At 43.2% G+C, this 27,414-nt stretch overlaps 1 protein-coding gene across 7 annotated transcripts in view; it reads right to left on the bottom strand.

The window, feature by feature from the left end:
* LOC133609784 (uncharacterized) overlaps positions 1 to 27,414 on the bottom strand; it is a 243,781-nt gene that overhangs the window by 151,578 nt on the left and 64,789 nt on the right. For 6 of the 7 annotated variants that reach the window (XM_061965731.2, XM_061965728.2, XM_061965725.2 and 3 more), the window contains exon 3: positions 8,422 to 8,472. The exons of the other annotated variant lie outside the window; for it this stretch is intronic. In XM_061965731.2, coding sequence (XP_061821715.2) covers positions 8,422 to 8,472 — 51 coding nt within the window. The remainder of the gene's footprint in view (positions 1 to 8,421; positions 8,473 to 27,414) is intronic. 7 annotated transcript variants of the gene reach the window in all.

Consider the following 27,414-nt stretch of genomic DNA (forward strand, 5'->3'; position numbering starts at 1 on the left):
TGCCAACTTTTTTTTCTCAGTTCAAACAATAAATATCTTGTCTTTGCAGTTTGTTCAATTGAATATAGGTTGAAAAGGATTTGCAAATCATTGTATTCTGTTTTTATTTACCATTTACACAACGTATATACTGTGATGATTATCTTGTGTGATGACTGTATTATGAAAATAGTATATATCTGTATCATGAATCAATTTAAGTGGACCCCGACTTAAACAAGTTGAAAAACTTATTCGGGTGTTACCATTTAGTGGTACGGAATATGTACTTCACTGTGCAATCTACTAATAAAAGTTTCAATCAGTCAATCAATCAAAGTGCCAACTTCACTGGTTTTGGGTTTTGTATGACCATTTTAGTAGAAAATATATATTTATGTATCAGTGATATAATCAGAATCAGAATCAGAATCAGCTTTATTGTATGAGATGATATATCCATGTATTAGTATTATAATATAAATTATATACTCAGGTATCAGTGATATAATGAGATGAAATATTCATGAATCAGTATTATGACAGAGATGATGATTTTCAGCACATGCATACTTGAGCTCTGTTACCATGACCCTGCTGTTTCATCATTAAAAAGCATCAGGAGACAACATGCAGATTAATTATGTACATGCTAAAAACACCAAACTCTTAAGTTAGGCAACAAGCAGCCTCATGCACTAAAACCAGTTTGTGAATATTTCAGCAAGGAGGTTAGTCAACTATTCTCACTATCAGCTCAGCTCAACACTGTATCAGATTGTTTTGTTTATGCTTTATTAGGCAGCCCATGTAAATATGGTGACAATACTACGGCAAAAGAGCTTGGCTATTTATATTGATGTCGGTAATGAGTCACGTTGGACCAACACCGGCAAATTAGTAGACTTTAACACATTGTGGACATAAAGACTGGTAAAACTGTATAATGTCTTATTACAATTGCTTTGTATGTCATTATAAACATGCATTAATTATTATTATTTTTGGCTTTGTCCTGCCCAAAGATCCAAATAAAGGACCAAAAGTAGTAATCACAATCAATAAGTAGACTACTGTACAGTCAGCGCTTTGTAAAATAAAGTGTTAGAAAAGTGTAAGAGAAGACAAAACTATTTTATACTCTCCTTTGTAGCACCATCGTCACTCAACTACTACCGTATTTTTCGGAGTATAAGTCGCACCGGAGTATAAGTCGCACCTGCCGAAAATGCATAATAAAGAAGGAAAAAAAACATATAAATCGCACTGGAGCCCAGCCAAACTATGAAAAAAAACTGCGACTTATAGTCCGAAAAATACGGTAATTATGTTTCACATAATGTGACACTAATAACTCTTTATTCACACTGTAACAACTAAAGTACCCAGCAACGATTATAAGGGATTTGTACTTGTACTTGGTCTCGTTGGACCGTTATCTGTTGATTAAAATGTGTAAAATTGATTTTTACTATGAGAGCAGTGTTACCTTTAATCACTGCAAATCTTTTTTTTTTTTTTTTTTTTTTTTTTTTTTTTTTAAACAACGTGAATATTGCTTTTCCCAAACATTCCCTTCTCACAAATATAGTAGTAGGATTTATTAAAGTAAAAAAAAAAATGACACTATAAAAAGGAAGGGGTTTTCTGATATAACACCAATATTGAAGCCTTGATCATTGGTCGATACCGATATGGATCCGATATCAACTGAAAATTGTACATACTGTTATCATTTTGCAGTGGGGAATGTTAGAAAAGGTTTGAGCAAATGAAATTAGTCAAAGCGAGAACAATGGCAGATATATTTATTGTCAACCGTCTGGAATGGCGTTAAGCTGTCTTTAAGTTGAAGTGGAGTGGTAATTGTTTATGGCAATACCTCACCACTACAATAATTCATTAAATAAAGCTTGTTTGTAACTGCATACATTCTGATACACTTCTGCTTTGTAGACTTTATAATAATATGCACCTATAATTATATTATTTGTATTTATATATTATATATTATAAACATTTAAATTGACAAATGTGCTGTTGTAGACTGCAATATCGTTCAATAAAGGCCACTTACTCCGTATGTCTCGCTTGTGTGCTATTGTGTGCTTAGCTGTTGAGTAGCTGCTAGCCCCTTGTAGCCTATAGCCACCATGATTACCTTTAGTAAATTACTTGAAAAAAATAAATAAAAGACCAACCTTGTGCATTTATTGGAGGACATTTAGTTGTTAACTGGCGGTTCAGCTTTGCACAAGTACTACTGGCCTAAGTGTAGAAGCAAGCCGATACTTTTTTTAACGTTTTTTTTTTTGCCGATATCGGACAGATGTCTTATAAATTGTCGAAGATTCTATTTCGAGGAGTCTGATTATCAAATTAGCTTGAGTGTGAAGTAGTGAAACAAAAGAAAAAATGCTTTGTATACTTCAACCGCGCTACAGGAGAGAGTAACAAGCTAAGAAGAGAACATTTGAAGATTAATGAATCAGGAAGGACAATTTTATCCACACAGTGCGGTAACACATCTGTCAACAATAGATATGAATGAGTAGATAGACGACTAGGGATGTAACGATAAACGGTATAATGATAAACTACGGTAAAATTCTAGACGGTTAGTGGAGATAGGTTGATTGGCAACACTAAATTGGCCCTAGTGTGCCCTAGTGAGTGTGACTGTTGTCTATCTGTGTTGGCCCTGCGATGAGTGGCGACTTGTCCAGGGTGTAACCCGCCTTCCGCCTGAATGCAGATGAGATAGGCTCCAGCACCCCCCGCGACCCCAAAAGGGACAAGCGGTAGCAAATGGATGGATGGATAGTAATACTGTTTAAATTTTGAATTATCGGACAACTGTCATTTATTAATGCATTTTAGGCGACACTGCTCATTTCCTGGAAACTCTGCAGCAACAGCGCCTCTGAAGATGGTGCAGGCGCACTACCATCGTTTGCAATGTTTGGCTTGAGAAAACATGGCGGAAAGCAACCACACAGACCTCGCTACAGAGATTTTCCCTCCTATTAAACAAACAAAATCGGAGGTCTGGATGCATTTATTTTTAGATGCATAAAGGATGCTGAGGATAAAATAATTGAAGATAGTCAGCCCATCTGCAGAAAATGCAGGAAAAAAAGTATCTTCGAAGGGGGGCAACACTTAAAAGATGATAAGCCAACTCCGTGTCCATCATCCACAACTATACAACGAGTGCAATGTAAGTCAACTTGTAGCTGAATGCATGATAAAAAGTAATTTAAAATTAAAATGTCATGGTTTGTCTGTCAAATGTTCTTATAGTTGCACTTAATTAAGTTACTTCTGTAAAAATAGATGTTAATGGGTGCTATCGGTGAGAGCGACTAGTGGTGCACTGTGCACATGACGCATATTCACTGTAACAGAGCAAAATGTACTTCTGTTTATGCGTGTTTTGTGCTGTGAATGACCGCTGCTACTTAATGTTAGTGTTAAAAACTAATCCAAGCAGAAACACTACAACATATTTTGTTTTTACAGGAGTAACATTAAGGTATTTGTGTGAGTCAGTCATATGATTATAATAATAATCAGCACCGAATGAAATTATAATGCATTTGCTTTTCCCTTATTTGCAGAGTGGGCGTGCAGCGGGCACGTTCAATGCCACAACTGCATCATCTTCCAACATCACACATACAATACCTGACGACTTCCAGAGGCAGGCTGCTTATGCTCCTTTGGCAAAAATGGCAAACTACATAACTGCATACCTCCTACTCAGTGGCCTAGTGGTTAGAGTGTCCGCCCTGAGATCGGTAGGTTGTGAGTTCAAACCCCGGCCGAGTCATACCAAAGACTATAAAAATGGGACCCATTATCTCCCTGCTTGGCACTCAGCATCAAGGGTTGGAATTGAGGGTTAAATCACCAAAAATTATTCCCGGGCGCGGTACCGCTGCGGATAACTGCTCCCCTCACCTCCCAGGGGGTGAACAAGGGGATGGGTCAAATGCAGAGGACACATTTCACCACACCTAGTTGTGTGTGTGACAATCATTGGTACTTTAACTTTTTAACTCAATCGCATACGTGAACACTATTTTTATCTACATAGACAAAAAGTGCAGTTACAGCATGTCTTATGGCCATCAGGCGCCATCTTGCTCAATTCTTACATTTATTTGTTTACCTCTTATGTCCAAACGGTGCCATCTTGCACAATTTCCACATTAATTTTTAATTACTATGTTTTTATTTTGTTTCTGCCATATTATTTTTGTTTATAATGCTTGTGTTGCTTTCATGTGCACATTAAAATTCTGCTTGAGGTACATGAAACAGCATTCTCAAAATACATACTTAAGAATGTGTTATTTTTAAATAAGACTTGGTGAAGACATTTCAGTAGAAGTAGTACTTTTTTTAAATTTTGAGCTCCAGCACCGCCCGCGACCCCGAAAGGGACAAGCGGTAGAAAATGGATGGATGGATGGATAAAAATGCCACGATAATATTGATAACCGTGATCATTTTGGTCACAATAATTGTGACACAAAATTCTCATACCGTTACATCCCTATAGACGACACACGTCTTTAAAACGCAAAGTCTGGAAGCGACAAACGAGTAAAACAAACACTCACAAACATTACAATTGAATTCATCCCTACATTCATTGGGGTTTGTTAGTTCTCAACAAAACTCAAATGTTGATGAAACTTTAAGGAAATGTCAGAAATAGGATGTAGATGTGCAGCAAGAAACAAGTGATTACATTTTGGGGCTGATCTGGATCACCGTCTGGATTCAGGATTTTTTTTTTAAATTATCTTTTTAGGGGAGATCAGGCCTGATGGAAGTCTACGCTCCCCAAGTGCTTTTCTAATTACAACCTTTATTTAACCAGATAAGAAACCCATTGAGTTCAAGATCTCTTACATAAGGGTGACCTGGCCACATGTCACAGAGCAGTTTCAGAGAAGTAATAAGTTAAGACATACATTAAAATAATTAATTAAGTTTACACCTTACATCATAATACAAAGGTTTTTTATCATCTTTAAAATCCTGAAAAAAAAGGCACCTGTGTTCTTGCCTCTGATAATTATTGTGAACGATTGAACAAAATTTAAAAAAAAAAGTGCAGTCCACCTTTAAGAATCTGCCGTGGGCCAATCAAAAACAAGCTGTGGGCAGCGCTTTGGACACCCCTCACATAAGCCTAAGCATATCATATTATTATTATTATTATAATGTTACCACATTTGATTTTACATTTAAAAGCACATCTTCCTCTCAACAGCAAATAGCTTTGGTGTTGTTGTCAGGCTGTTAAGTGACTTATTATGTTGACTGTGACCAGTCCTGGCTTCATGGGCGTGAGTAAGCCGTGTCCGCCCTAGGCTCAAAGCTGTTTATTTCATTTGGGATTCGTTTTCTTTATTTTTTTTACATCGGAGCAGGTAAAAAAAAAGAATGACAAGTGATCAAAACAAAGGCACGTTGATTAAGACGATAACACAATTAACTGACATGTTAAGGTATAAATACGAGACAAAAAAGTTGACATAAACAAAATCCAATCATATTTAGTTTTGTCTTGTCGATGGAAGGGACAGGTTCAATCACAGCTCTTTGGGGTGGGGGTTAGTTATGAACAAGAGCCAATCTGATGCTTCTCCTTGCGAGATAAAGTCACCACCAAAACCAAAATGAGTGGATTTAACACGTTCCACATCTAAAGATGTTTACACCTGGGAGACAGTGAAGAGGACACTTCATTTTTACTGCTATGATGCCATCAGCAGGCGAGTCATCATCGATCGTGACATCGACACAACTGTAAGTCAAATCTATTATTTGCTGCTATCGGTGTTGCACCTGAAACTGATTTTGTGCCAAAAATGGATTCTCTCTGCCTCGGGTTGTACGGTATACCGGTACTAAAAAAGTACCGCGGTACTAATTCATTGAAAACGGTACCTTTGAAAAATACAGGTACCGTTTTTTCACCCACGGCGATGACTACAGAGCCGAGGCGCATGATGTTGAGTGTGTCAAAACACACACACAAAGTGCATACAAGCAATAACATCATGGAGAGGAAGAATGGCAAACAACGGCAATTCTACTGGTTAATAAAGAGGGTGGTGAAGCGCAATATGGAGGTATTTGGGCTTCAAAACTAACAATAAAGATGATGCGTTAAACAAGGAGGCGCCGCGCTGCAAGTGTTGCTTTAAAACGCGCTTGGCCAAACGTGGCGATGAGTATTAGCACCTTTGTTTCAAACTTAGGTAAACATTTAAATAATGAGCGGACAGATCTGCACAAGGAGTTATAAAGATTGACAAGTAATAATGTAGTTGTTACAGTTTTCTAGACCGTAGTCGAGGAGCACATGGCAAATACATATCTTTACAATAACCATGGGTATAAAGTTGTTTGTCTTACAAACCCCGTTTCCATATGAGTTGGGAAATTGTGTTAGATGTAAATATAAACGTAAAACAATGATTTGCAAATCATTTTCAACCCATATTCAATTGAATGCACTACAAAGACAAGATATTTGATGTTCAAACTCATAAACTTCTTTTTTTTTTGCAAATACTAATTAACTTAGAATTTCATGGCTGCAACACGTGCCGAAGTAGTTGGGAAAGGGCATGTTCACCACTGTGTTACATGGCCTTTCCTTTTAACAACACTCAGTAAACGTTTGGGAACTGAGGAGACACATTTTTTAAGCTTCTCAGGTGGAATTCTTTCCCATTCTTGCTTGATGTACAGCTTAAGTTGTTCAACAGTCAGGGGGTCTCCGTTGTGGTATTTTAGGCTTCATAATGCGCCACACATTTTCAATGGGAGACAGGTCTAGACTACAGGCAGGCCAGTCTAGTACCTGCACTCTTTTACTATGAAGCAACGTTGATGTAACACGTGGCTTGGCATTGTCTTGCTGAAATAAGCAGGGGCGTCCATGGTAACGTTGCTTGGATGGCAACATATGTTGCTCCAAAACCTGTATGTACCTTTCAGCATGAATGGTGCCTTCACAGATGTGTAAGTTACCCATGTCTTGGGCACTAATACACCCCCATACCATCACAGATGATGGCTTTTCAACTTTGCGCCTATAACAATCCGGATGGTTCTTTTCCCCTTTGGTCCGGAGGACACGACGTCCACAGTTTCCAAAAACAATTTGAAATGTGGACTCGTCAGACCACAGAACACTTTTCCACTTTGTATCAGTCCATCTTAGATGAGCTCAGGCCCAGCGAAGCCGAGGGCGTTTCTGGGTGTTGTTGATAAACGGTTTCCGCCTTGCATAGGAGAGTTTTAACTTGCACTTACAGATGTAGCGACCAACTGTAGTTACTGACAGTGGGTTTCTGAAGTGTTCCTGAGCCCATGTGGTGATATCCTTTACACACTGATGTCGCTTGTTGATGCAGTACAGCCTGAGGGATCGAAGGTCACGGGCTTAGCTGCTTACGTGGAGTGATTTCTCCAGATTCTCTGAACCCTTTGATGATATTATTGACCGTAGATGGTGAAATCCCTAAATTCCTTGCAATAGCTGGTTGAGAAAGGTTTTTCTTAAACTGTTAAACAATTTGCTCAGGCATTTGTTGACAAAGTGGTGATCCTCGCCCCATCCTTGTTTGTGAATGACTGAGCATTTCATGGAATCTACTTTTATTTCCAATCATGGCACCCACCTGTTCCCAATTAGCCTGTTCACCTTTGGGATGTTCCAAATAAGTGTTTGATGAGCATTCCTCAACTTTATCAGTATTTATTGCCACCTTTCCCAACTTCTTTGTCACGTGTTGCTGGCATCAAATTCTAAAGTTAATGATTATTTGCACACAAAAAAAAGTTTATCAGTTTGAACATCAAATATGTTGTCTTTGTAGCATATTCAACTGAGTATGGGTTGAAAATGATTTGCAAATCATTGTATTCCGTTTATATTTACATCTAACACAATTTCCCAACTCATATGGAAACGGGGTTTGTACATGTAGTAGTCCGTTGTGGACAGACAAAGCCCAAGCATTGCAGCATTGACAAGCATGCATTCTCCCGCGGAGGGAATACATTTTTGAAAATATTTAATGCCTCCCCTTAAATATTTTTCTGCAGCCAGGTCTGGCTGTGACCATATTACTTGTTCTTCTTCTTTTCAATATTGTATTATTTTATATGTCCATATATATCATTGATTTTGTGGTTGGATAAGTCCCATTTTGTTTGAACATCCGTTGTATTTAATTTCAGCTGAGCAGATGTTTTTTGTTGCATGTTGACCCTCCTGCTTGTATTCACGCACAAACACACAACAAAAGGAACAAATAAATAGTGTACATCTATGAAAAGTGAATGCAGATAATGGAGCGACACCAACAGTCTGACGAGTGTCGGAGGAAAGTGTGAAATCTTTCTTACCAGGCTTTTGCACGCCCTCAGCTTGCTGTTGTCCATTTCCCAAAGCAGTATCTGTGTGTGCACAAACACACGAACATATTACTTTCCATCTGACAGCAAGGAACTGGAGCAGCTTGAAATTTTTTATAAATCCCTCTTCGTCGTTGCCTCTGACTGGCTGACTCACGTCGACGCAAGCGGTTATCGACACAACTGAAACCAAAACTCACAATGTCTTGTGACTTTAGTAACAGACATAATAAGGAGAATGGATGGTGATAAAGGATGTCCGTGCGTATACCACCGATAGTTTGTTGACATGGTCCCCCCCCCATATGTGCATATTTTTATTTCATTAATGATATTGTATATTCTTAGCTAACAGAGCTGCTGTACTAATTTGCTTGCATGTTTTGACCACAATGACAATGAAACATTGGTACATCTTTCTTCTGGTGGTCTAAATTGGGGGTCAGCAACCCGCGGCTTTAGCGCCGCCCTTGTGGCTCCCTGGACCTCTTCCAGAGATGTGTGAAAATGGAAAAAGATGAGGAAACAATATATTTGTTGTTTAAATATATTTTCTGTAGGAGAACAAACATGACACAAACCTTCCTAATTGTTAGAAATTCCACTGTTTATGTTATACATGCTTCACTGATTAGAGTATTTGGCAAGCACCGTTTTGTCCTACTAATTTCAGTGATCCTTGAACTCATCGTAGTTCGTTTACATGTACAACTTTCTCCGATGCTGCCACAGAAAGAAGTGTTTTATACCACTCCCTCTTTGTCTCATTTTGTCCACCAAATGTTTTATGCTCTGCGTGAATGCACAAAGGTGAGCTTTGTTGATGTTATTGATTTGCTGGAGTGCTTATGCATGACTCCAAGCTAATGATGCTAACATGCTAATTAGGCTAGTTGTATGTACATATAGCATTATTATGCCTCGTTTGTAGGTATATTTGAGCAAATTTAATTTTCTTTACTTATGTCCTCTGTAGGGATGATAATCGAAACTGTTTTTTTCGGTTGTTCGAAAAGCAAACAACCGAGTCCTTGGACTCAAATCCCTTTTTGAGGACCGGTACCCGTTATCGAGACCACTATAGTAAAGAAAAAGAGTTGGTTCTTTATTCGAATCCGTCGGAACGAATCCCGTCCCGACCAGAAATGCCCCTTGAGACATCACAAGAAATGACGTCACGTAGCTCAGTCATTTAGGCGCAGATAGCGAAAGCAGGAAAAAATGGACCGGAAAAAGCGCTCCAAGGTGTAATAAAGTTCAAAACAAAAAGGTATAATCCAATGAATAACTTTACTGAGAGATTTGAGCAGGGTACAAACACATGACAAACAATTTTACGACCAACCGGAAACATAGCAACCAGGCTAGCAACGCACCTCCTTTACGGCAGCTGTCGCAACGTTCTTAAAGCAACCGCAGCACATACATATATATACAACATATATCTCCCTTTTTTTACTTTTGTATTTCTTTCCTTGTAAACAAAACAAAATCACACTGTATATGTGTTGTCTGTCTAATTATAAATAATGCAGACGAGGCGTGTTGGCTGAGTTCTTGACGTTTACTTTCACAGCGTGCTCATAACCTCATTCTTAGCTGCCGGGTGGTGACATGCAACAACACTTTTCGGGGCTACCGCGCATGCTCGTCACTCCCGTTGCATGCTGGGTAGTGTAGTTGTTATATTCCCTAGCTCATAACATCACATCTTTCCCCCTATAAAGAAATAATGTTAACTCAATAAAGTGTATTTCTTTTTTTAGCTTTAACTTTTCATTTTTTAGCATTGTAACCACCTTTGCAAACAACTTTTCTCTTCATAGAATTTTCTTTCAATAAAGAAATAAAGTGCAAAAATGTCAAAGCATCATAACAAACAGTTATGTCAAATAGCAGCAGAAGTGCACTTTTTGGAGAGCTGTATTATTTTCCTCCTCTCTGAGCTGCCACCTTAACGTGGTAGAGGAGTTTGCGTGTCCCAATGATCCTAGGAGCTATGTTGTCCGGGGGCTTCTATGCCCCCTGGTAGGGTCTCCCAAGGCAAACTGGTCCTAGGTGAGGGATCAGACAAAGAGCAGCTCGAAGACCTCTATGAAGAACACGAACAAGGAACCCAGATTTCCCTCGCTCGGACGCGGGTCACCGGGGCCCTCCTCTGGAGCCAGGCCCGGAGGTGTGGCACGATGGCGAGCGCCTGGTGGCCGGGCCTGTCCCCATGGGGCCCGGCCGGGCACAGCCCGAAGAGGCAACGTGGGTCCCCCCTCCAATGGGCTCACCACCCATAGCAGGGGCCATAGAGGTCGGGTGCAATGTGAGCTGGGCGGCAGCCGAGGGCAGGGCACTTGGCGGTCCGATCCTCGGCTACATAAGCTAGCTCTTGGGACGTGGAACGTCACCTCGCTGGGGGGGAAGGAGCCTGAGCTAGTGCGTGAGGTGGAGAAGTTCCGGCTAGATATAGTCGGACTCACTTCGACGCACAGCAAGGGCTCTGGAACCAGTTCTCTTGACAGGGGCTGGACTCTCTTCCACTCTGGCGTTGCCGGCAATGAGAGGCGACGGGCTGGGGTGGCAATTCTTGTTTCCTCTCGGCTCAAAGCCTGCACGTTGGAGTTCAACCCGGTGGACAAGAGGGTAGCCTCCCTCCGCCTTCGGGTGGGGGGACGGGTCCTGACTGTTGTTTGCGCTTACGCGCCCAACGGCAGTTCAGATTACCCACCCTTTTTGGATTCACTCGAGGGAGTACTGGAGAGTGCTCCCCCGGGTGATTCCCTCGTTCTACTGGGGGACTTCAACGCTCATGTTGGCAACAACAGTGAAACCTGGAGAGGCGTGATTGGGAAGAATGGCCGCCCGGATCTGAACCCGAGTGGTGTTTTGTTATTGGACTTTTGTGCTCGTCACGGATTGTCAATAACAAACACCATGTTCAAACATAAGGGTGTCCATATGTGCACTTGGCACCAGGACACCCTAGGCCGCAGTTCCATGATCGACTTTGTAGTTGTGTCATCGGATTTGCGGTCTCATGTTTTGGACACCCGGGTGAAGAGAGGGGCGGAGCTTTCTACCGATCACCACCTGGTGGTGAGTTGGCTGCGATGGTGGGGGAGGATGCCGGACAGACCTGGCAGGCCCAAACGCATTGTGAGGGTTTGCTGGGAACGCCTGGCAGAGTCTCCTGTCAGAGAGAGTTTCAATTCCCACCTCCGGAAGAACTTTGAACATGTCCCGAGGGAGGCGCTGGACATTGAGTCCGAGTGGACGATGTTCCGTACCTCTGTTGCCGAGGCGGCCGATTGGAGCTGTGGCCGCAAGGTAGTTGGTGCCTGTCGTGGCGGTAATCCTAGAACCCGTTGGTGGACACCGGCGGTGAGGGATGCCGTCAAGCTGAAGAAGGAGTCCTATCGGGTTCTTTTGGCTCATGGGACTCCTGACGCAGCAGACAGGTACCGACAGGCCAAGCGGTGTGCGGCTTCAGCGGTCGCGGAGGCAAAAACTCGGACATGGGAAGAGTTCGGTGAGGCCATGGAAAAAGACTTCCGGACTGCTTCGAAGCAATTCTGGACCACCATCCGCCGCCTCAGGAAGGGGAAGCAGTGCAGTGTCAACACCGTGTATGGTGGGGATGGTGCTCTGTTGACCTCGACTGCGGATGTTGTGGATCGGTGGAGAGAATACTTCGAAGACCTCCTCAATCCTACCAGCACGTCTTTCTATGAGGAAGCAGGGCCTGGGGAATCTGTGGTGGGCTCTCCTATTTCTGGGGCTGAGGTTGCTGAGGTAGTTAAAAAGCTCCTCGGTGGCAAGGCCCCGGGGGTGGATGAGATCTGCCCGGAGTTCCTTAAGGTTCTGGATGTTGTGGGGCTGTCTTGGTTGACAAGACTCTGCAACATCGCGTGGACATCGGGGGCGGTACCTCTGGATTGGCAGACCGGGGTGGTGGTTCCTCTCTTTAAGAAGGGGAACCGGAGGGTGTGTTCCAACTATCGTGGGATCACACTCCTCAGCCTTCCCGGTAAGGTCTATTCAGGTGTACTGGAGAGGAGGCTACGCCGGATAGTCGAACCTCGGATTCAGGAGGAACAGTGTGGTTTTCGTCCTGGTCGTGGAACTGTGGACCAGCTCTATACTCTCGGCAGGGTCCTTGAGGGTGCATGGGAGTTTGCCCAACCAGTCTACATGTGCTTTGTGGACTTGGAGAAGGCATTCGACCGTGTACCCCGGGAAGTCCTGTGGGGAGTGCTCAGAGAGTATGGGGTAACGGACTGTCTTATTGTGGCGGTTCGCTCCCTGTATAATCGGTGTCAGAGCTTGGTCCGCATTGCCGGCAGTAAGTCGGACACGTTTCCAGTGAGGGTTGGACTCCGCCAGGGCTGCCCTTTGTCACCGATTCTGTTCATAACCTTTATGGACAGAATTTCTAGGCGCAGTCAGGGCGTTGAGGGTATCTGGTTTGGTGGCTGCAGGATTAGGTCTCTGCTTTTTGCAGATGATGTGGTCCTGATGGCTTCATCTGGCCAAGATCTTCAGCTCTCACTGGATCGGTTCGCAGCCGAGTGTGAAGCGACTGGGATGAGAATCAGCACCTCCAAATCCGAGTCCATGGTTCTCGCCCGGAAAAGGGTGGAGTGCCATCTCCGGGTTGGGGAGGAGATCTTGCTCCAAGTGGAGGAGTTCAAGTACCTCGGAGTCTTGTTCACGAGTGAGGGAAGAGTGGATCGTGAGATCGACAGGCGGATCGGTGCGGCATCTTCAGTAATGCGGACGCTGTATCGATCCGTTGTGGTGAAGAAGGAGCTGAGCCAGAAGGCAAAGCTCTCGATTTACCGGTCGATCTACGTTCCCATCCTCACCTATGGTCATGAGCTTTGGGTCATGACCAAAAGGACAAGATCACGGGTACAAGCGGCCGAAATTAGTTTCCTCCGCCGGGTGGCGGGGCTCTCCCTTAGAGATAGGGTGAGAAGCTCTGTCATCCGGGGGGAGCTCAAAGTAAAGCCGCTGCTCCTCCATATCGAGAGGAGCCAGATGAGGTGGTTCGGGCATCTGGTCAGGATGCCACCCGAACGCCTCCCTCGGGAGGTGTTTCGGGCACGTCCGACCGGTAGGAGGCCACGGGGAAGACCCAGGACACGTTGGGAAGACTATGTCTCCCGGCTGGCCTGGGAACGCCTCGGGATCCCCCGGGAGGAGCTGGACGAAGTGGCTGGGGAGAGGAAAGTCTAGGCTTCCCTGCTTAGGCTGCTGCCCCCGCGACCCGACCTCGGATAAGCGGAAGAAGATGGATGGATGGATGGATGTATTATTTTCAGTTTTGTGCCCAAGGGACTCATTTTATTTAACACTATAATAATATTTACACCTATAGTGATCACAGAGACAGGTTGTTTTTGTGTTACTGTATATATTTGTTTTTCTGAAAAATCCCACTTAATATACTTTGGGTAACAACAGTCAATATTTATTTATTTTATTTTATTTTTTTAGGGGGTAACAGTCAATATTTATTTATTTATTAGATTTATTTTTTTCTTATATAATAAAAGTGAGCTTTTGTTAAACCAAATATTGTGTGTTTTTCCCCATATACAACAACCTATCTGGACTCGATAAGAGAATCGATAAGGAATCGGTTCGATAAGAGGATTCGATAATAGGCTCGAACTCGATAATTTTTTTATCAAACATCATCCCTAGTCCTCTGTGTATATAATTTATATTTGCATGTCTCATTATCTGTATGTAATATTGGCTGCATTTCTCATAGTTGTTAGTGTGCCATGTTGTTCCAGACCACAGCAAACGTTACACAGCTTGCAAAGATTGTAATAAATCCATTAGAAGAAGACAGCCTGCCGTTTCCTTTAACTTGGACACACATCTATACCTTTAGCCATTCTGAGCGCATAATTTCCAGAAGTTATCGCACCCCCTGAGAAACCTCCATTTTACTGATGATTTCCAATGTTGCAAAAATGTGTAGAATAAAAATTTTAATTCAACATTTCTGTCAACGAAGATTTGCGTCAGCCTTTGATAGTAGGCTAATATAGCTAATATAGACACTTACATCATGTGTTGCCTTCATTATAACACTAATATAAGGCTTTCAATGTTTTGCGGCTCCAGACAGAATTTTGTATTATTATTTTTTGGTCCAAAATGGCTCTTTCAACATTTTGGGTTGCCGGCCCCTGGTCTAAATGAATCCAGGTTAGTACTGCATGCTTTTATTTTGGACAGGAAGCAAGCAAGTGTACGTTGTATTGTTGTGTTATTACTTAGTAGTTATGTTGCTGCTTAGTGACAACAAGGGGGCGGCATGGCGTAGTGGGTAGAGCAACCGTGCCAGAAACCTGAGGGTTGCAGGTTCGCTCCCCGCCTCTTACCATCCAAAAATCGCTGCCGTTGTGTCCTTGGGCAGGACACTTCACCCTTTGCCCCCGGTGCCACTCACACCGGTGAATTGAATGATGAATGATAGGTGGTGGTCGGAGGGGCCGTTGGCGCAAATTGCAGCCACGCTTCCGTCAGTCTACCCCAGGGCAGCTGTGGCTATGAAAGTAGCTTACCACCACCAGGTGTGAATGATTGATGGGTTCTACATGTAAAGCGACTTTGGGTACTTAGAAAAGCGCTATATAAATCCCAGTTATTATTATTATTATTATTAACAATGATAAAGTTAACAATATTACAACACGTCGACATAAACAGAATATTTTTCATAGAAATGGCACATTTAATGTCAACAAAAGTGACAAGGAAAAATTACCTTACCCATCATTCACAATCTTTATGTGAGACCAGAACACACATGGTTTTCCTTTGTCTGTGTGCTCTAAATCTCAATAAACTGCTAACAGGAGGCAGTAATCAATGCAGGTAATGGCGATTCCACTATTTCCCCTATAAAGCACTCTTGGTTAGAGTGTCCGCCCTGAGATCGATAGGTTGTGAGTTCAAACCCCGGCCGAGTCATACCAAAGACTGCTTGGCACTCAGCATCAAGGGTTGGAATTGGGGGGTTAAATCACCAAAAATAATTCCCGGGCGCGGCCACCGGTAATGCTCACTGCTCCCCTCACCTCCCAGGGGGTGATCAAGGGTGATGGGTCAAACACAGAGAATAATTTCGCCACACCTAGGGTGTGTGTGACAATCATAGAAGAAGAAAAAAAATGCCAACAATGCCCTATTTACATGCCTTAAACTACATACTGTATTAACTGGGCTATAACGACATTGAGGAGCTAACACAAAGAAACGACGTATGCTAGCTTCTGGAGTTGCTGCTGCTCAATCTTCTAAAAAAAACTTAGTAAGCACCTTGGAAATTCCACACACTATCAACTAAAATTCCAGACTGACTGAATCAGTGGATATACTGGCTCTTAACTGGATGACATCACTATGAAACCTAAGCAAGATGCTCGTTTCATTGCAACTTTTTTTTTTTTTTTTTTTAATCTGAGGATTTAAATTCATTGTTGAATTCATAATCTAAACATAAAACACAAGTAGTGTGCTGAAATATACAACCATCCCATCCGTCGACATCCCAGTGAGAGCGGACATTGTAAGTGACTGTTTTATTATGTTCTTATTTTGTTGATGAAACGTTTGCTACCTGTTGCAGCATTAGTGGTACATGATGGTTTAGTGTTTCACTGTAGCTAGATCTGCTTAGCACCCAGCTTAGAGAACTTGTAGCTCATCCTCGGTATAGTCAGGCTCAAAAAGATAAAGTTCTGGATCATCATTTGTCCCAAAGTATTCATTGAGGGCTCTCACCAAGTCATGTTAGAAACTATCCATCCATCCATTTTCTTTATTGTGACCGAAAATGAAAGTGTTGGTCATTTCTATGATAATAATGAGATTGTAAATTGTAAATTTGTGTTATTATTGCATTGATATTATTTATGTTCTTTACTGGGCCACCATCATATATTTATAAATGACGTGTCATACATATGTAAAGACATGCCAGGCTAACAATAGAATAATGTAAACAACACTGCCAAAGCCGCAATGAGTTTATAGTAGGTGTGTGAACCATCAACAATCAACATCATTGGCAGAAATAGAGGCCCCCTAAATCAACAGAGGGCCCTAAAATCAGAAATAGAGGGCCCCAAAATCAAATTTTGCTTTGGGCCCCATGGGTCCAGCTCTGTTTCCAATAACCAAAATATTGTTAATATTACATGCAGGGTTTTCCATAGATTGCCACGATTAAGTGGCGGTGGGGGCGTGGCTATGTGCATGGTCAATATGACATCATCATATATATGACATCAAGATCATTTAGATTTGCAATGATGCATGTATTTTAAAAAGGCTAAACAAATACGTAATGTACAAACCCCGTTTCCATATGAGTTGGGAAATTTTGTTAGATGTAAATATAAACGGAATACAATGATTTGCAAATAATTTTCAACCCATATTCAGTTGAATATGCTACAAAGACAACATATTTGATGTTCAAACTGATAAACTTTTTTTTTTTTTTTTTTGCAAATAATCATTAACTTTAGAATTTGATGCCAGCAACACGTGACAAAGAAGTTGGGAAAGGTGGCAATAAATACTGATAAAGTTGAGGAATGCTCATCAAACACTTATTTGGAACATCCCACAGGTGAACAGGCAAATTGGGAACAGGTGGGTGCCATGATTGGGTATAAAAGTAGATTCCATGAAATGCTCAGTCATTCACAAACAATAATCGACAGATTAATCGATTATCAAATTAATCGTTAGTTGCAGCCTTGTACGTATACGCCCTCGCTGAGCAGAGAGGTAGCGGCATGGGTAACGCGAGCTGTGGTGCGAGTGGTAATACAAGGGAAAGAAGGTTCGAATCTGGTAACATATGAAGGAAGAATTAATTCCCAAGGAAAACAGCAGGGGGTCCATCGTCTGGCGGTGGTTTGGCTTCAAGCAGGAATATGTCGAACAGACAACCGTAATTTGTCAAGTGTGGGGCAAAAGCGCTGCTACAAAAAGTAGCATTACTGGTAATATGTAGCATCATTTGAAAAGTCACCTGCTAGAGAATGAAGAGTGTTTAAAACTCTGCAAGTCAACATCTCTGTTCGGTGCCACACCAACAAAATGCAGAGGCAACCATTTCCACATCAACACCGTATGAAAAAAATAGTCAACAACAGAAGGAGATAACGTCCGCCGGAACCTACCACATAGCGAAGGACATACCGTATTTTTCGGACTATATGTCGCAGTTTTTTTCATAGTTTGGGGGTGCGACTCAGGAGCGACTTGTGTGTGAAATTATTAACACGTTACCGTAAAATATCAAATAATATTATTTAGCTCATTCACGTAAGAGACTAGATGTATAAGATTTCAAGGGATTTAGCGATTAGGAGTGACAGATTGTTTGGTAAACGTATAGCATGTTCTATATGTTATAGTTATTTGAATGACTCTTACCATAATATGTTACGTTAACATACCAGGCACGTTCTCAGTTGGTTATTTATGTGTCATATAACGTACACTTATTCAGCCTGTTGTTCACTATTCTTTATCCATCCATCCATCCATCTTCCTCCGCTTATCCGAGGTCGGGTCGCGGGGGCAGCAGCCTAAGCAGGGAAGCCCAGACTTCCCTCTCCCCAGCCACTTCGTCCAGCTCCTCCCGGGGGATCCCGAGGCGTTCCCAGGCCAGCCGGGAGACATAGTCTTCCCAACGTGTCCTGGGTCTTCCTCGTGGCCTCCTACCGGTCGGACATGCCCTAAACACCTCCTTAGGGAGGCGCTCGGGTGGCATCCTGACCAGATGCCCGAACCACCTCATCTGGCTCCTCTCGATGCGGAGGAGCAGCGGCTTTACTTTGAGCTCCTCCCGGATGGCAGAGCTTCTCACCCTATCTCTAAGGGAGAGCCCCGCCACCCGGCGGAGGAAACTCATTTCGGCCGCTTGTACCCGTGATCTTGTCCTTTCGGTCATAACCCAAAGCTCATGACCATAGGTGAGGATGGGAACGTAGATCGACCGGTAAATTGAGAGCTTTGCCTTCCGGCTCAGCTCCTTCTTCACCACAACGGATCGATACAGCGTCCGCATTACTGAAGACGCCGCACCGATCCGCCTGTCGATCTCACGATCCACTCTTCCCTCACTCGTGAACAAGACTCCGAGGTACTTGAACTCCTCCACTTGGGGCAAGATCTCCTCCCCAACCCGGAGATGGCACTCCACCCTTTTCCGGGCGAGAACCATGGACTCGGACTTGGAGGTGCTGATTCTCATCCCAGTCGCTTCACACTCAGCTGCGAACCGATCCAGTGAGAGCTGAAGATCCTGGCCAGATGAAGCCATCAGGACCAAATCATCTGCAAAAAGCAGAGACCTAATCCTGCAGCCACCAAACCGGATCCCCTCAACGCCTTGACTGCGCCTAGAAATTCTGTCCATAAAAGTTATGAACAGAATGGGTGACAAAGGGCAGCCTTGGCGGAGTCCAACCCTCACCGGAAACGTGTCCGACTTACTGCCGGCAATGCGAACCAAGCTCTGACACTGATCATACAGGGAGCGGACCGCCACAATCAGACAGTCCGAAACCCCATACTCTCTGAGCACTCCCCACAGGACTTCCCGAGGGACACGGTCGAATGCCTTCTCCAAGTCCACAAAGCACATGTAGACTGGTTGGGCAAACTCCCATGCACCCTCAAGGACCCTGCCGAGAGTATAGAGCTGGTCCACAGTTCCACGACCAGGACGAAAACCACACTGTTCCTCCTGAATCCGAGGTTCGACTATCCGGCGTAGCCTCCTCTCCAGTACACCTGAATAGACCTTACCGGGAAGGCTGAGGAGTGTGATCCCACGATAGTTAGAACACACCCTCCGGTTCCCCTTTTTAAAGAGAGGAACCACCACCCCGGTCTGCCAATCCAGAGGTACTGCCCCCGATGTCCACGCGATGCTGCAGAGTCTTGTCAACCAAGACAGCCCTACAGCATCCAGAGCCTTAAGGAACTCCGGGCGGATCTCATCCACCCCCGGGGCCTTGCCACCGAGGAGCTTTTTAACTACCTCAGCAACCTCAGCCCCAGAAATAGGAGAGCCCACCACAGATTCCTTAGGCACTGCTTCCTCATAGGAAGACGTGTTGGTGGGATTGAGGAGGTCTTCGAAGTATTCCCTCCACCGATCCACAACTTCCGCAGTCGAGGTCAGCAGAACACCATCCGCACCATACACGGTGTTGGTAGTGCACTGCTTCCCCTTCCTGAGGCGGTGGATGGTGGTCCAGAATCGCTTCGAAGCCGTCCGGAAGTCGTTTTCCATGGCTTCCCCGAACTCCTCCCATGTCCGAGTTTTTGCCTCCGCGACCGCTGAAGCCGCACACCGCTTGGCCTGTCGGTACCTGTCCGCTGCCTCAGGAGTCCCATGAGCCAAAAGAACCCGATAGGACTCCTTCTTCAGCTTGACGGCATCCCTCACCGCCGGTGTCCACCAACGGGTTCTAGGATTACCGCCACGACAGGCACCAACTACCTTGCGGCCACAGCTCCAATCAGCCGCCTCGACAATAGAGGTGCGGAACATGGTCCACTCGGACTCAATGTCCAGCACCTCCCTCGGGACATGTTCAAAGTTCTTCCGGAGGTGGGAATTGAAACTCTCTCTGACAGGAGACTCTGCCAGACGTTCCCAGCAAACCCTCACAATGCGTTTGGGCCTGCCAGGTCTGTCCGGCATCCTCCCCCACCATCGCAGCCAACTCACCACCAGGTGGTGATCGGTAGAAAGCTCCGCCCCTCTCTTCACCCGAGTGTCCAAAACATGAGGCCGCAAATCCGATGACACAACTACAAAGTCGATCATAGAACTGCGGCCTAGGGTGTCCTGGTGCCAAGTGCACATATGGACACCCTTATGCTTGAACATGGTGTTCGTTATGGACAATCCGTGACGGGCACAAAAGTCCAATAACAAAACACCACTTGGGTTCAGATCCGGGCGGCCATTCTTCCCAATCACGCCTCTCCAGGTTTCACTGTCGTTGCCAATATGAGCGTTGAAGTCCCCCAGTAGGACGAGGGAATCACCCGGGGGAGCACTCTCAAGTACTCCCTCGAGTGAATCCAAAAAGGGTGGGTACTCTGAGCTGCTGCTTGGCGCGTAAGCGCAAACAACAGTCAGGACCCGTCCCCCCACCCGAAGGCGGAGGGAAGCTACCCTCTCGTCCACCGGGTTGAACTCCAACATGCAGGCTCTGAGCCGGGGGGCAACAAGAATTGCCACCCCAGCCCGTCGCCTCTCACTGCTGGCAACGCCAGAGTGGAAGAGAGTCCAGCCCCTCTCGAGAGAACTGGTTCCAGAGCCCTTGCTGTGCGTCGAGGTGAGTCCGACTATATCCAACCGGAACTTCTCTACCTCGCGCACTAGCTCAGGCTCCTTCCCCCCCAGCGAGGTGACGTTCCACGTCCCAAGAGCTAGCTTCTGTAGCCGAGGATCGGACCGCCAAGTGCCCTGCCTTCGGCTACCGCCCAGCTCACATTGCACCCGACCTCTATGGCCCCTGCTATGGGTGGTGAGCCCATTGGAGGGGGGACCCACGTTGCCTCTTCGGGCTGTGCCCGGCCGGGCCCCATGGGGACAGGCCCGGCCACCAGGCGCTCGCCATCGTGCCCCAACTCCGGGCCTGGCTCCGGAGGGGGGCCCCGGTGACCCGCGTCCGGGCGAGGGAAATCTGAGTCTCGGTTCTTGCATTTCCATAGAAGTCTTCGAGCTGCTCTTTGTCTGATCCCTCACCTAGGACCTGTTTGTCTTGGGAGACCCTACCAGGGGGCATGGAAGCCCCCGGACAACATAGCTCCTAGGATCATTGGGACACGCAAACTCCTCTACCACGTTAAGGTGGCAGCTCAGAGAGGAGCACTATTCTTTATTTATTTTAAATTGCCTTTCAAATGTCTATTCTTGGTGTTGGGTTTTATCAAATAAATTTCCCCCAAAAATGCGACTTATACTCCAGTGTGACTTATATATGTTTTTTCCCTTATTTATTATGCATTTTCGGCCGGTGCGACTTAGGTGTGACTTATACTCCGAAAAATACGGTACACTATTTGATTTCCTATTATGCAGCTCATTTTTATTTGACAGTTATTGAAATATCTTGTGTGACATCATGCACAAAAGTGCACTTTATTTGTTTTAAACTATTGTAGTGGCATTCTGTACAAAAAGTGCACTTTAATTTAGTGTTGTTTAGATATGTCATCTTAGTGACATCATGCACAAAAGTGCACTCATAGCTTGTTTTAAAATGTCTCTGACAATCTTGCACTTTCTGTTTTGAAATGACATGAATGTTTGTGCCACTGCTTAATAACTGTTTAATAAATACAGTTTTGGTCAATTGACTTGGTTGTGATTTTCCTCTGTGCATGAAAGTTTAAAATGAGCATATATTAATGCAGTATGAACAACAATGTTTTAATGTAGACACATAGAATCATCATACTGGTGTTATTATATGCATCAAGTGTTCATTCAAGGCTAAGGCAAAATATCGAGATATATATCGTGTATCGTGACATGGCCTAAACATATTGAGATATTAAAAAAAAGTAATCCTCGCCTCAATGGCGACAAATAAAGTACGTTTCTTACAAGTATCATCCCTGCTAATGACGCCGTTCATGAATGTAAACAAATGCCATGGGTGGATCTACACCTGACATCCACTGTAATGACACCAAGTACAATAGCTACTATGATTACATCAATATTTTTTAACATCACAACATCTTCTTTCAATTTCTAAAAATGTATATTATGTTTATAAACTCAGGAAATATGTCCCTGAAATCATGAGAACTTTGAACATGACCAATGTCTGATCCTGTAACTAGTTGGTTTCGGATTGATACCCAAATTTGTGGTATCGTCCAAAACTAATGTAAAGTATCAAACAACAGAAGAATTACATTTTAACAGAAGTGTTAGAACATGTTAAAAGAGAAAATAAGCAGACATTAACAGTAAATGAACAAGTAGATTAATAATTAATTTTCTACCACTTGTCCTTAATAATATTGACAAAATAATATAATGATAAATGACACAATATGTTACTGCATATGTCAGCAGACTAAATTAGGAGCCTTTGTTTGCTTACTTACTAATAAAAGACAAGTTGTCTAGTTTTTATTTTATTTAAGGACAAACTTGCAATAAGAATCATTTTTAATGTACCCTAAGATTTTTTTTGTTAAAATAAAGAAAATAATGCAATTTTTTGTGGTCCCCTTTATTTAGAAAAGTACAGAAAAGTATCGAAATACCAAATATACCAATATTTTGGTATCGGGACAACACTACTAGCATCGTTAGCCGCGTTCTGCTAGCAATTTTTCACTATTTAAAACGCACAGAAAAGGATTGTGGATGATCGACAAAATTCAAGAAAAATGCAGTTTTCCTTGAAGCGCGTTCTACTGCATATTGTGTTGATTTAACAAATACAAATACAGGGGTTAGCGCATGCGCCTCACAATACGAAGGTCCTGAGTTCAATCCCAGGCTCGGGATCTTTCTGTGTGGAGTTTGCATGTTCTCCCCGTGACTGTGTGGGTTCCCTCCGGGTACTCCGGCTTCCTCCCACCTCCAAAGACATGCACCTGGGGATAGGTTGATTGGCAACACTAAATTGGCCCTCGTGTGTGAATGTGAGTGTGAATGTTGTCTATCTGTGTTGGCCCTGTGATGAGGGGGCGACTTGTCCAGGGTGTATCTCGCCTTCCGTCCAATTGCAGCTGAGATAGGCTCCAGCACCACCCGCGACCCCGAAAGGGACAAGCGGTAGAAGATGGATGGATGGCATTAAGACCAAGCTTGTAAATGAAAGGAACCAATGACCCTGAAACACAGGTCTCATATGAAAGGTCACCTGTTTCCAGTCAGTGGTCACAAACATCTATGTGTGTGCTATAAATAGCACACAGGCCAGTTAAAGGTGTCGTTGCAGGACGCTGAAGAAAGATGAGCAAGAAGCGGCTGCCAGGGCACTGCCCTTTATCTATCCGTCACATGCTAGCACGATTCTACTTTAACAATTCAAAATGTAAAAAACACATAGTGGTACATGCAAACGTATCCCGACTGGAGGACCAGGTGTCCTCAGCTGTAGAGTGAATACTGCCGTCTCATAAGAATACAATAAAGAGAAATGAAGGACAGTGCGACCTCATTATATCGCATGTTGATGACTCATTCTAGCCGTGACCTGCAAAGTTGACTGCAACAGACGCATCATCAAAGTAGGGCTGGGCGATATATCGATATACGCGATATCGCGGGTTTGTCTCTGTGCGATATAGAAAATGACTATTGTTCTGCCTCAGTTATTAAGATTACTTTATTTAGTGTGTGTTTATTTCCGAGTCATTTCAGTTGGTTCTGTTAAGTGAGCTGTACCTTTAAGAAACACGCAGATAGGTCACGTGTTTAGACTCCGGAAGGATTTCAGACAGGTGCGCACAACTCCGCTTCATTCCTCGTGTTTCTCAGCAAACAACTATCACATCTTATGCTGTTCGTGGCATCGTTGGTATGTACCCATATTTAATGTTTGTAGTACACAATGAGTCATATTTAGCTGTGAAATGTGTGTGTTTTATGATGTTAGACGATCTCTGATTGCATTACCTGCTCATGTCGGCTAACTTTCATTTGTCGTAATCTGCCGCCATCTAGTGGACGTTTGTTGTACTGTTACTTAAGACAATTTAAACAGTAGAAAGCATATATGTCACTGATATTATTAATCATAACAAAACATACAGTGGTGTGTGACAAAGTTAAACTTAGATTTAATTCAAATGCAATACTTGATAATCTGTGGTCTGTGATATGACATTATTAAGTTCATTTAATTCGTGCATTTACATTTACAACGTTTGTGTCCTACAGATTCACCCTTACAATTATCAATAAACCTGGCCTCCATCAGTCAACCTGGTGTTCAGAGTTTTGATGAGCGGAAGGTGTTGAACTTACTGCCTTCGTGTACAACTGTGCTTAAGGAAGGCAGGATAACTATATCGTGATATCGGAGTATACGTTCTCACGCAGTTGCTTTTAGCTGCTGGCATTACACGACAGGCTCTTCCCACTCTTTCTTGTGTCTCCTTCTCAGACAGCAAGCGCACATTCTTACATACGTCATGACATACGTCACATACGTATACGCCCTCGCGGCGCAGAGACGTAGCAGCATGGGTAAAGTTAGCTGTGGTGCGACTGGTAATACGAGAGAAAGAAGGTGCGAATCTGGTAACAAATGAAGGAAGAATTGATTCCCAAGAAAAACAGCAGGGGGTCCATCGTCTGGCGGTGGTTTGGCTTCAAGTGGGAATATGTCGAACAGACAACCGTAATTTGTCAAGTGTGGGGGAAAAGCGTTTCTACAAAAAGTAGCATTACTGTTAATACGTAGCATCATTTGAAAAGTCACCCGCTAGAGAATCAAGAGTGCTTACTCCGCATGTCAACATCTTTGTTCGGTGCCACTCCAACAAAATGGCAAGGCAAACATTTCCACATCAACACCGTATGAAATAAAGAGTCCACGACAAAAGGAGATAACGTCCGCAGGAACCTACCACATAGCGAAGGACGAACACTATTTGATTTGCTATTATGCAGCTCATTTTTATTTGACACTTATTGAAATATCTTGTGTGACATCATGTTTTTAAACTATTGTAGTGGCGTTCTGTACAAAAAGTGCACTTTAATTTAGTGTTGTTTTGATAAGTCATCTTAGTGACGTCATGTACAAAAAAGTGCACTAATAGCTTGTTTTAAAATGTCTCTGACAATCTTGCACTTTCTGTTTTGGAAATGACATGAATGTTTGTGCCACTGCTTAATAACTGTTTAATAAATACAGTTTTGGTCAATTGACTTAGTTGTGATTTCCTTCTCTGCCTGAAAGCTTAAAATGAGCATATATTAATGCAGCATGAAGAAGAATGTTTTAATGTAGACACATAGAATCATCATACTGCTGTGATTATATGGATCAAGTGTTCATTCAAGGCTAAGGCAAAATTATCGAGATATATATCGTGTATCGCGATATGGCCTAAAAATATCGAGATATTAAATAAAGGCAATATCGCCCAGCCCTAGATCAAAGCAATGTAGCGTCGGCTCATGTCCGTCCACAGTGTGAAGGCACTTTTAAGTCACCAATCATTGCCTCCATGGCAACAAATATCATTATCACTGGAGGACGAGGAATGGCTAAACACGCTACACTAAGCAAAGTCGTAGGATATGCTAAGCTAGAGCTCTAGAATGTAAACAGAGATGGGCGGAGCAATACAACAATCGACAGTAACGATACCAAGTATAGCATCAGTGTATGGTCGATACTACAGAGATTAAAATAATATTTTTTAGTACCACATCACTTTTTACAAACTCAGCAAACAAGTCCTGGGCAGAGGAGGGCTTTAAGGGTAAAAACTAAATGATTTAAATGGGAGATCCAAAAGTAGTTTTAGTTTATGTTTAGTTATTTTGCACTGTTGACTTGATTTCACTCAAAATTGTGTATGCAATACAAGGAAATAACAAAATAATTTAAATATATTATTATTTAAATATATATTGCTGCCATGCAAGGCCCTAACCACGACCCATCAAGAGCAAGGGTGAAGTGTCTTGCTCAAAGACACAACAGACGTGACTTGGTTGGTAGAAGCTGGGGATCGAACCAGGAACCCTAAGGTTGCTGGCACAGCCACTCTCCCAACCGCGCCACGCCCCATATATATATACACACTAGGGGTGTAACAGTACATGTATTTGTATTGAACCGTTTCGGTACGGGAGTTTCGGTTTGGTTCGGACGTGTACCGAACGAGTTTCCACACGAACATATTAAGTAGCCGCCTCCGCTTCCTTCTGCCTCTGTCAGTACTCTACACAGCACCCAGCATTGTCCCACCCACACAACCATCTGATTGGTTACAAACAGAGCAGTAACAACCAATCAGCAGTGCGTATTCAGAGCGTATTCAGTCAGTGCTTAGCGTTTAGCAGGTAAGCATCAGGCAGCGAACTCTCCCCAAATGATAATAAACACCTCCCAGTCATGTACTAGTAACATCATTATGAGCCCTTTGACCTTCTAGAAATATAAAAGGCAGCTCAGCTCGCTTGCAGTCCTGGCTTGAGGTGAAGGCTATTCGCTTTTAGCGTAACGTTAGCTCATTTTGCGGTGTGTGTGTGTGTGTGTGTGTTACGGACAGCAAAGCCCTGTCTGTCTGTTATTTCATTGTACCTTTTTCTGTGTTGATTGAGCTGTGTTGAAGCAGTAAAAAAGGACATTATGTTAAATGAAGAGTTTCTGTCTCTGATAGTTGATATAATAATGTAACTGCATCATTAAGCCTACATGAACTCCATGGTGTTCAGGGATGAATAGTCTCTCCTATTGCTATTGTACTATTTTTTCAGCTATAGTTACATTAATAATTAGTAATGCAGCAGCCGAGTTTTGAATGGCAGGGTCCCTGCTATCACATGTTGATAAAAATATAACATTTACAAAATAAAAATCAACTACAGGCTTCCCAAATGCTGTAATAAATTAAGCATGATGAGTTGACTTGAAACTGTTTAATGTTTTTATATGTAGAAGAAAAGTTTTGTCATTTTATTTAATCTGAGCAACAACTTGGAGCAGTTTAATGTTGATTAAGGTGGGCAGAATTATTATAGTGTTCCCAATGTTAAAAGGATAAAGCCATTGTTTACAAATTTGGTAAATAAATAACCAAAAAATGTATATTTTGTTGTTTTCTTACTGTACCGAAAATAAACCGAACTGTGACCTCTAAACCGAGGTACGTACCGAACCGAAATTTGTGTGTACCGTTACACCCCTAATACACACGCACACGCACACGCAC

The sequence above is a fragment of the Nerophis lumbriciformis genome, linkage group LG07 (assembly GCF_033978685.3).
Source record: "Nerophis lumbriciformis linkage group LG07, RoL_Nlum_v2.1, whole genome shotgun sequence".
NCBI lineage: Eukaryota > Metazoa > Chordata > Actinopteri > Syngnathiformes > Syngnathidae > Nerophis > Nerophis lumbriciformis.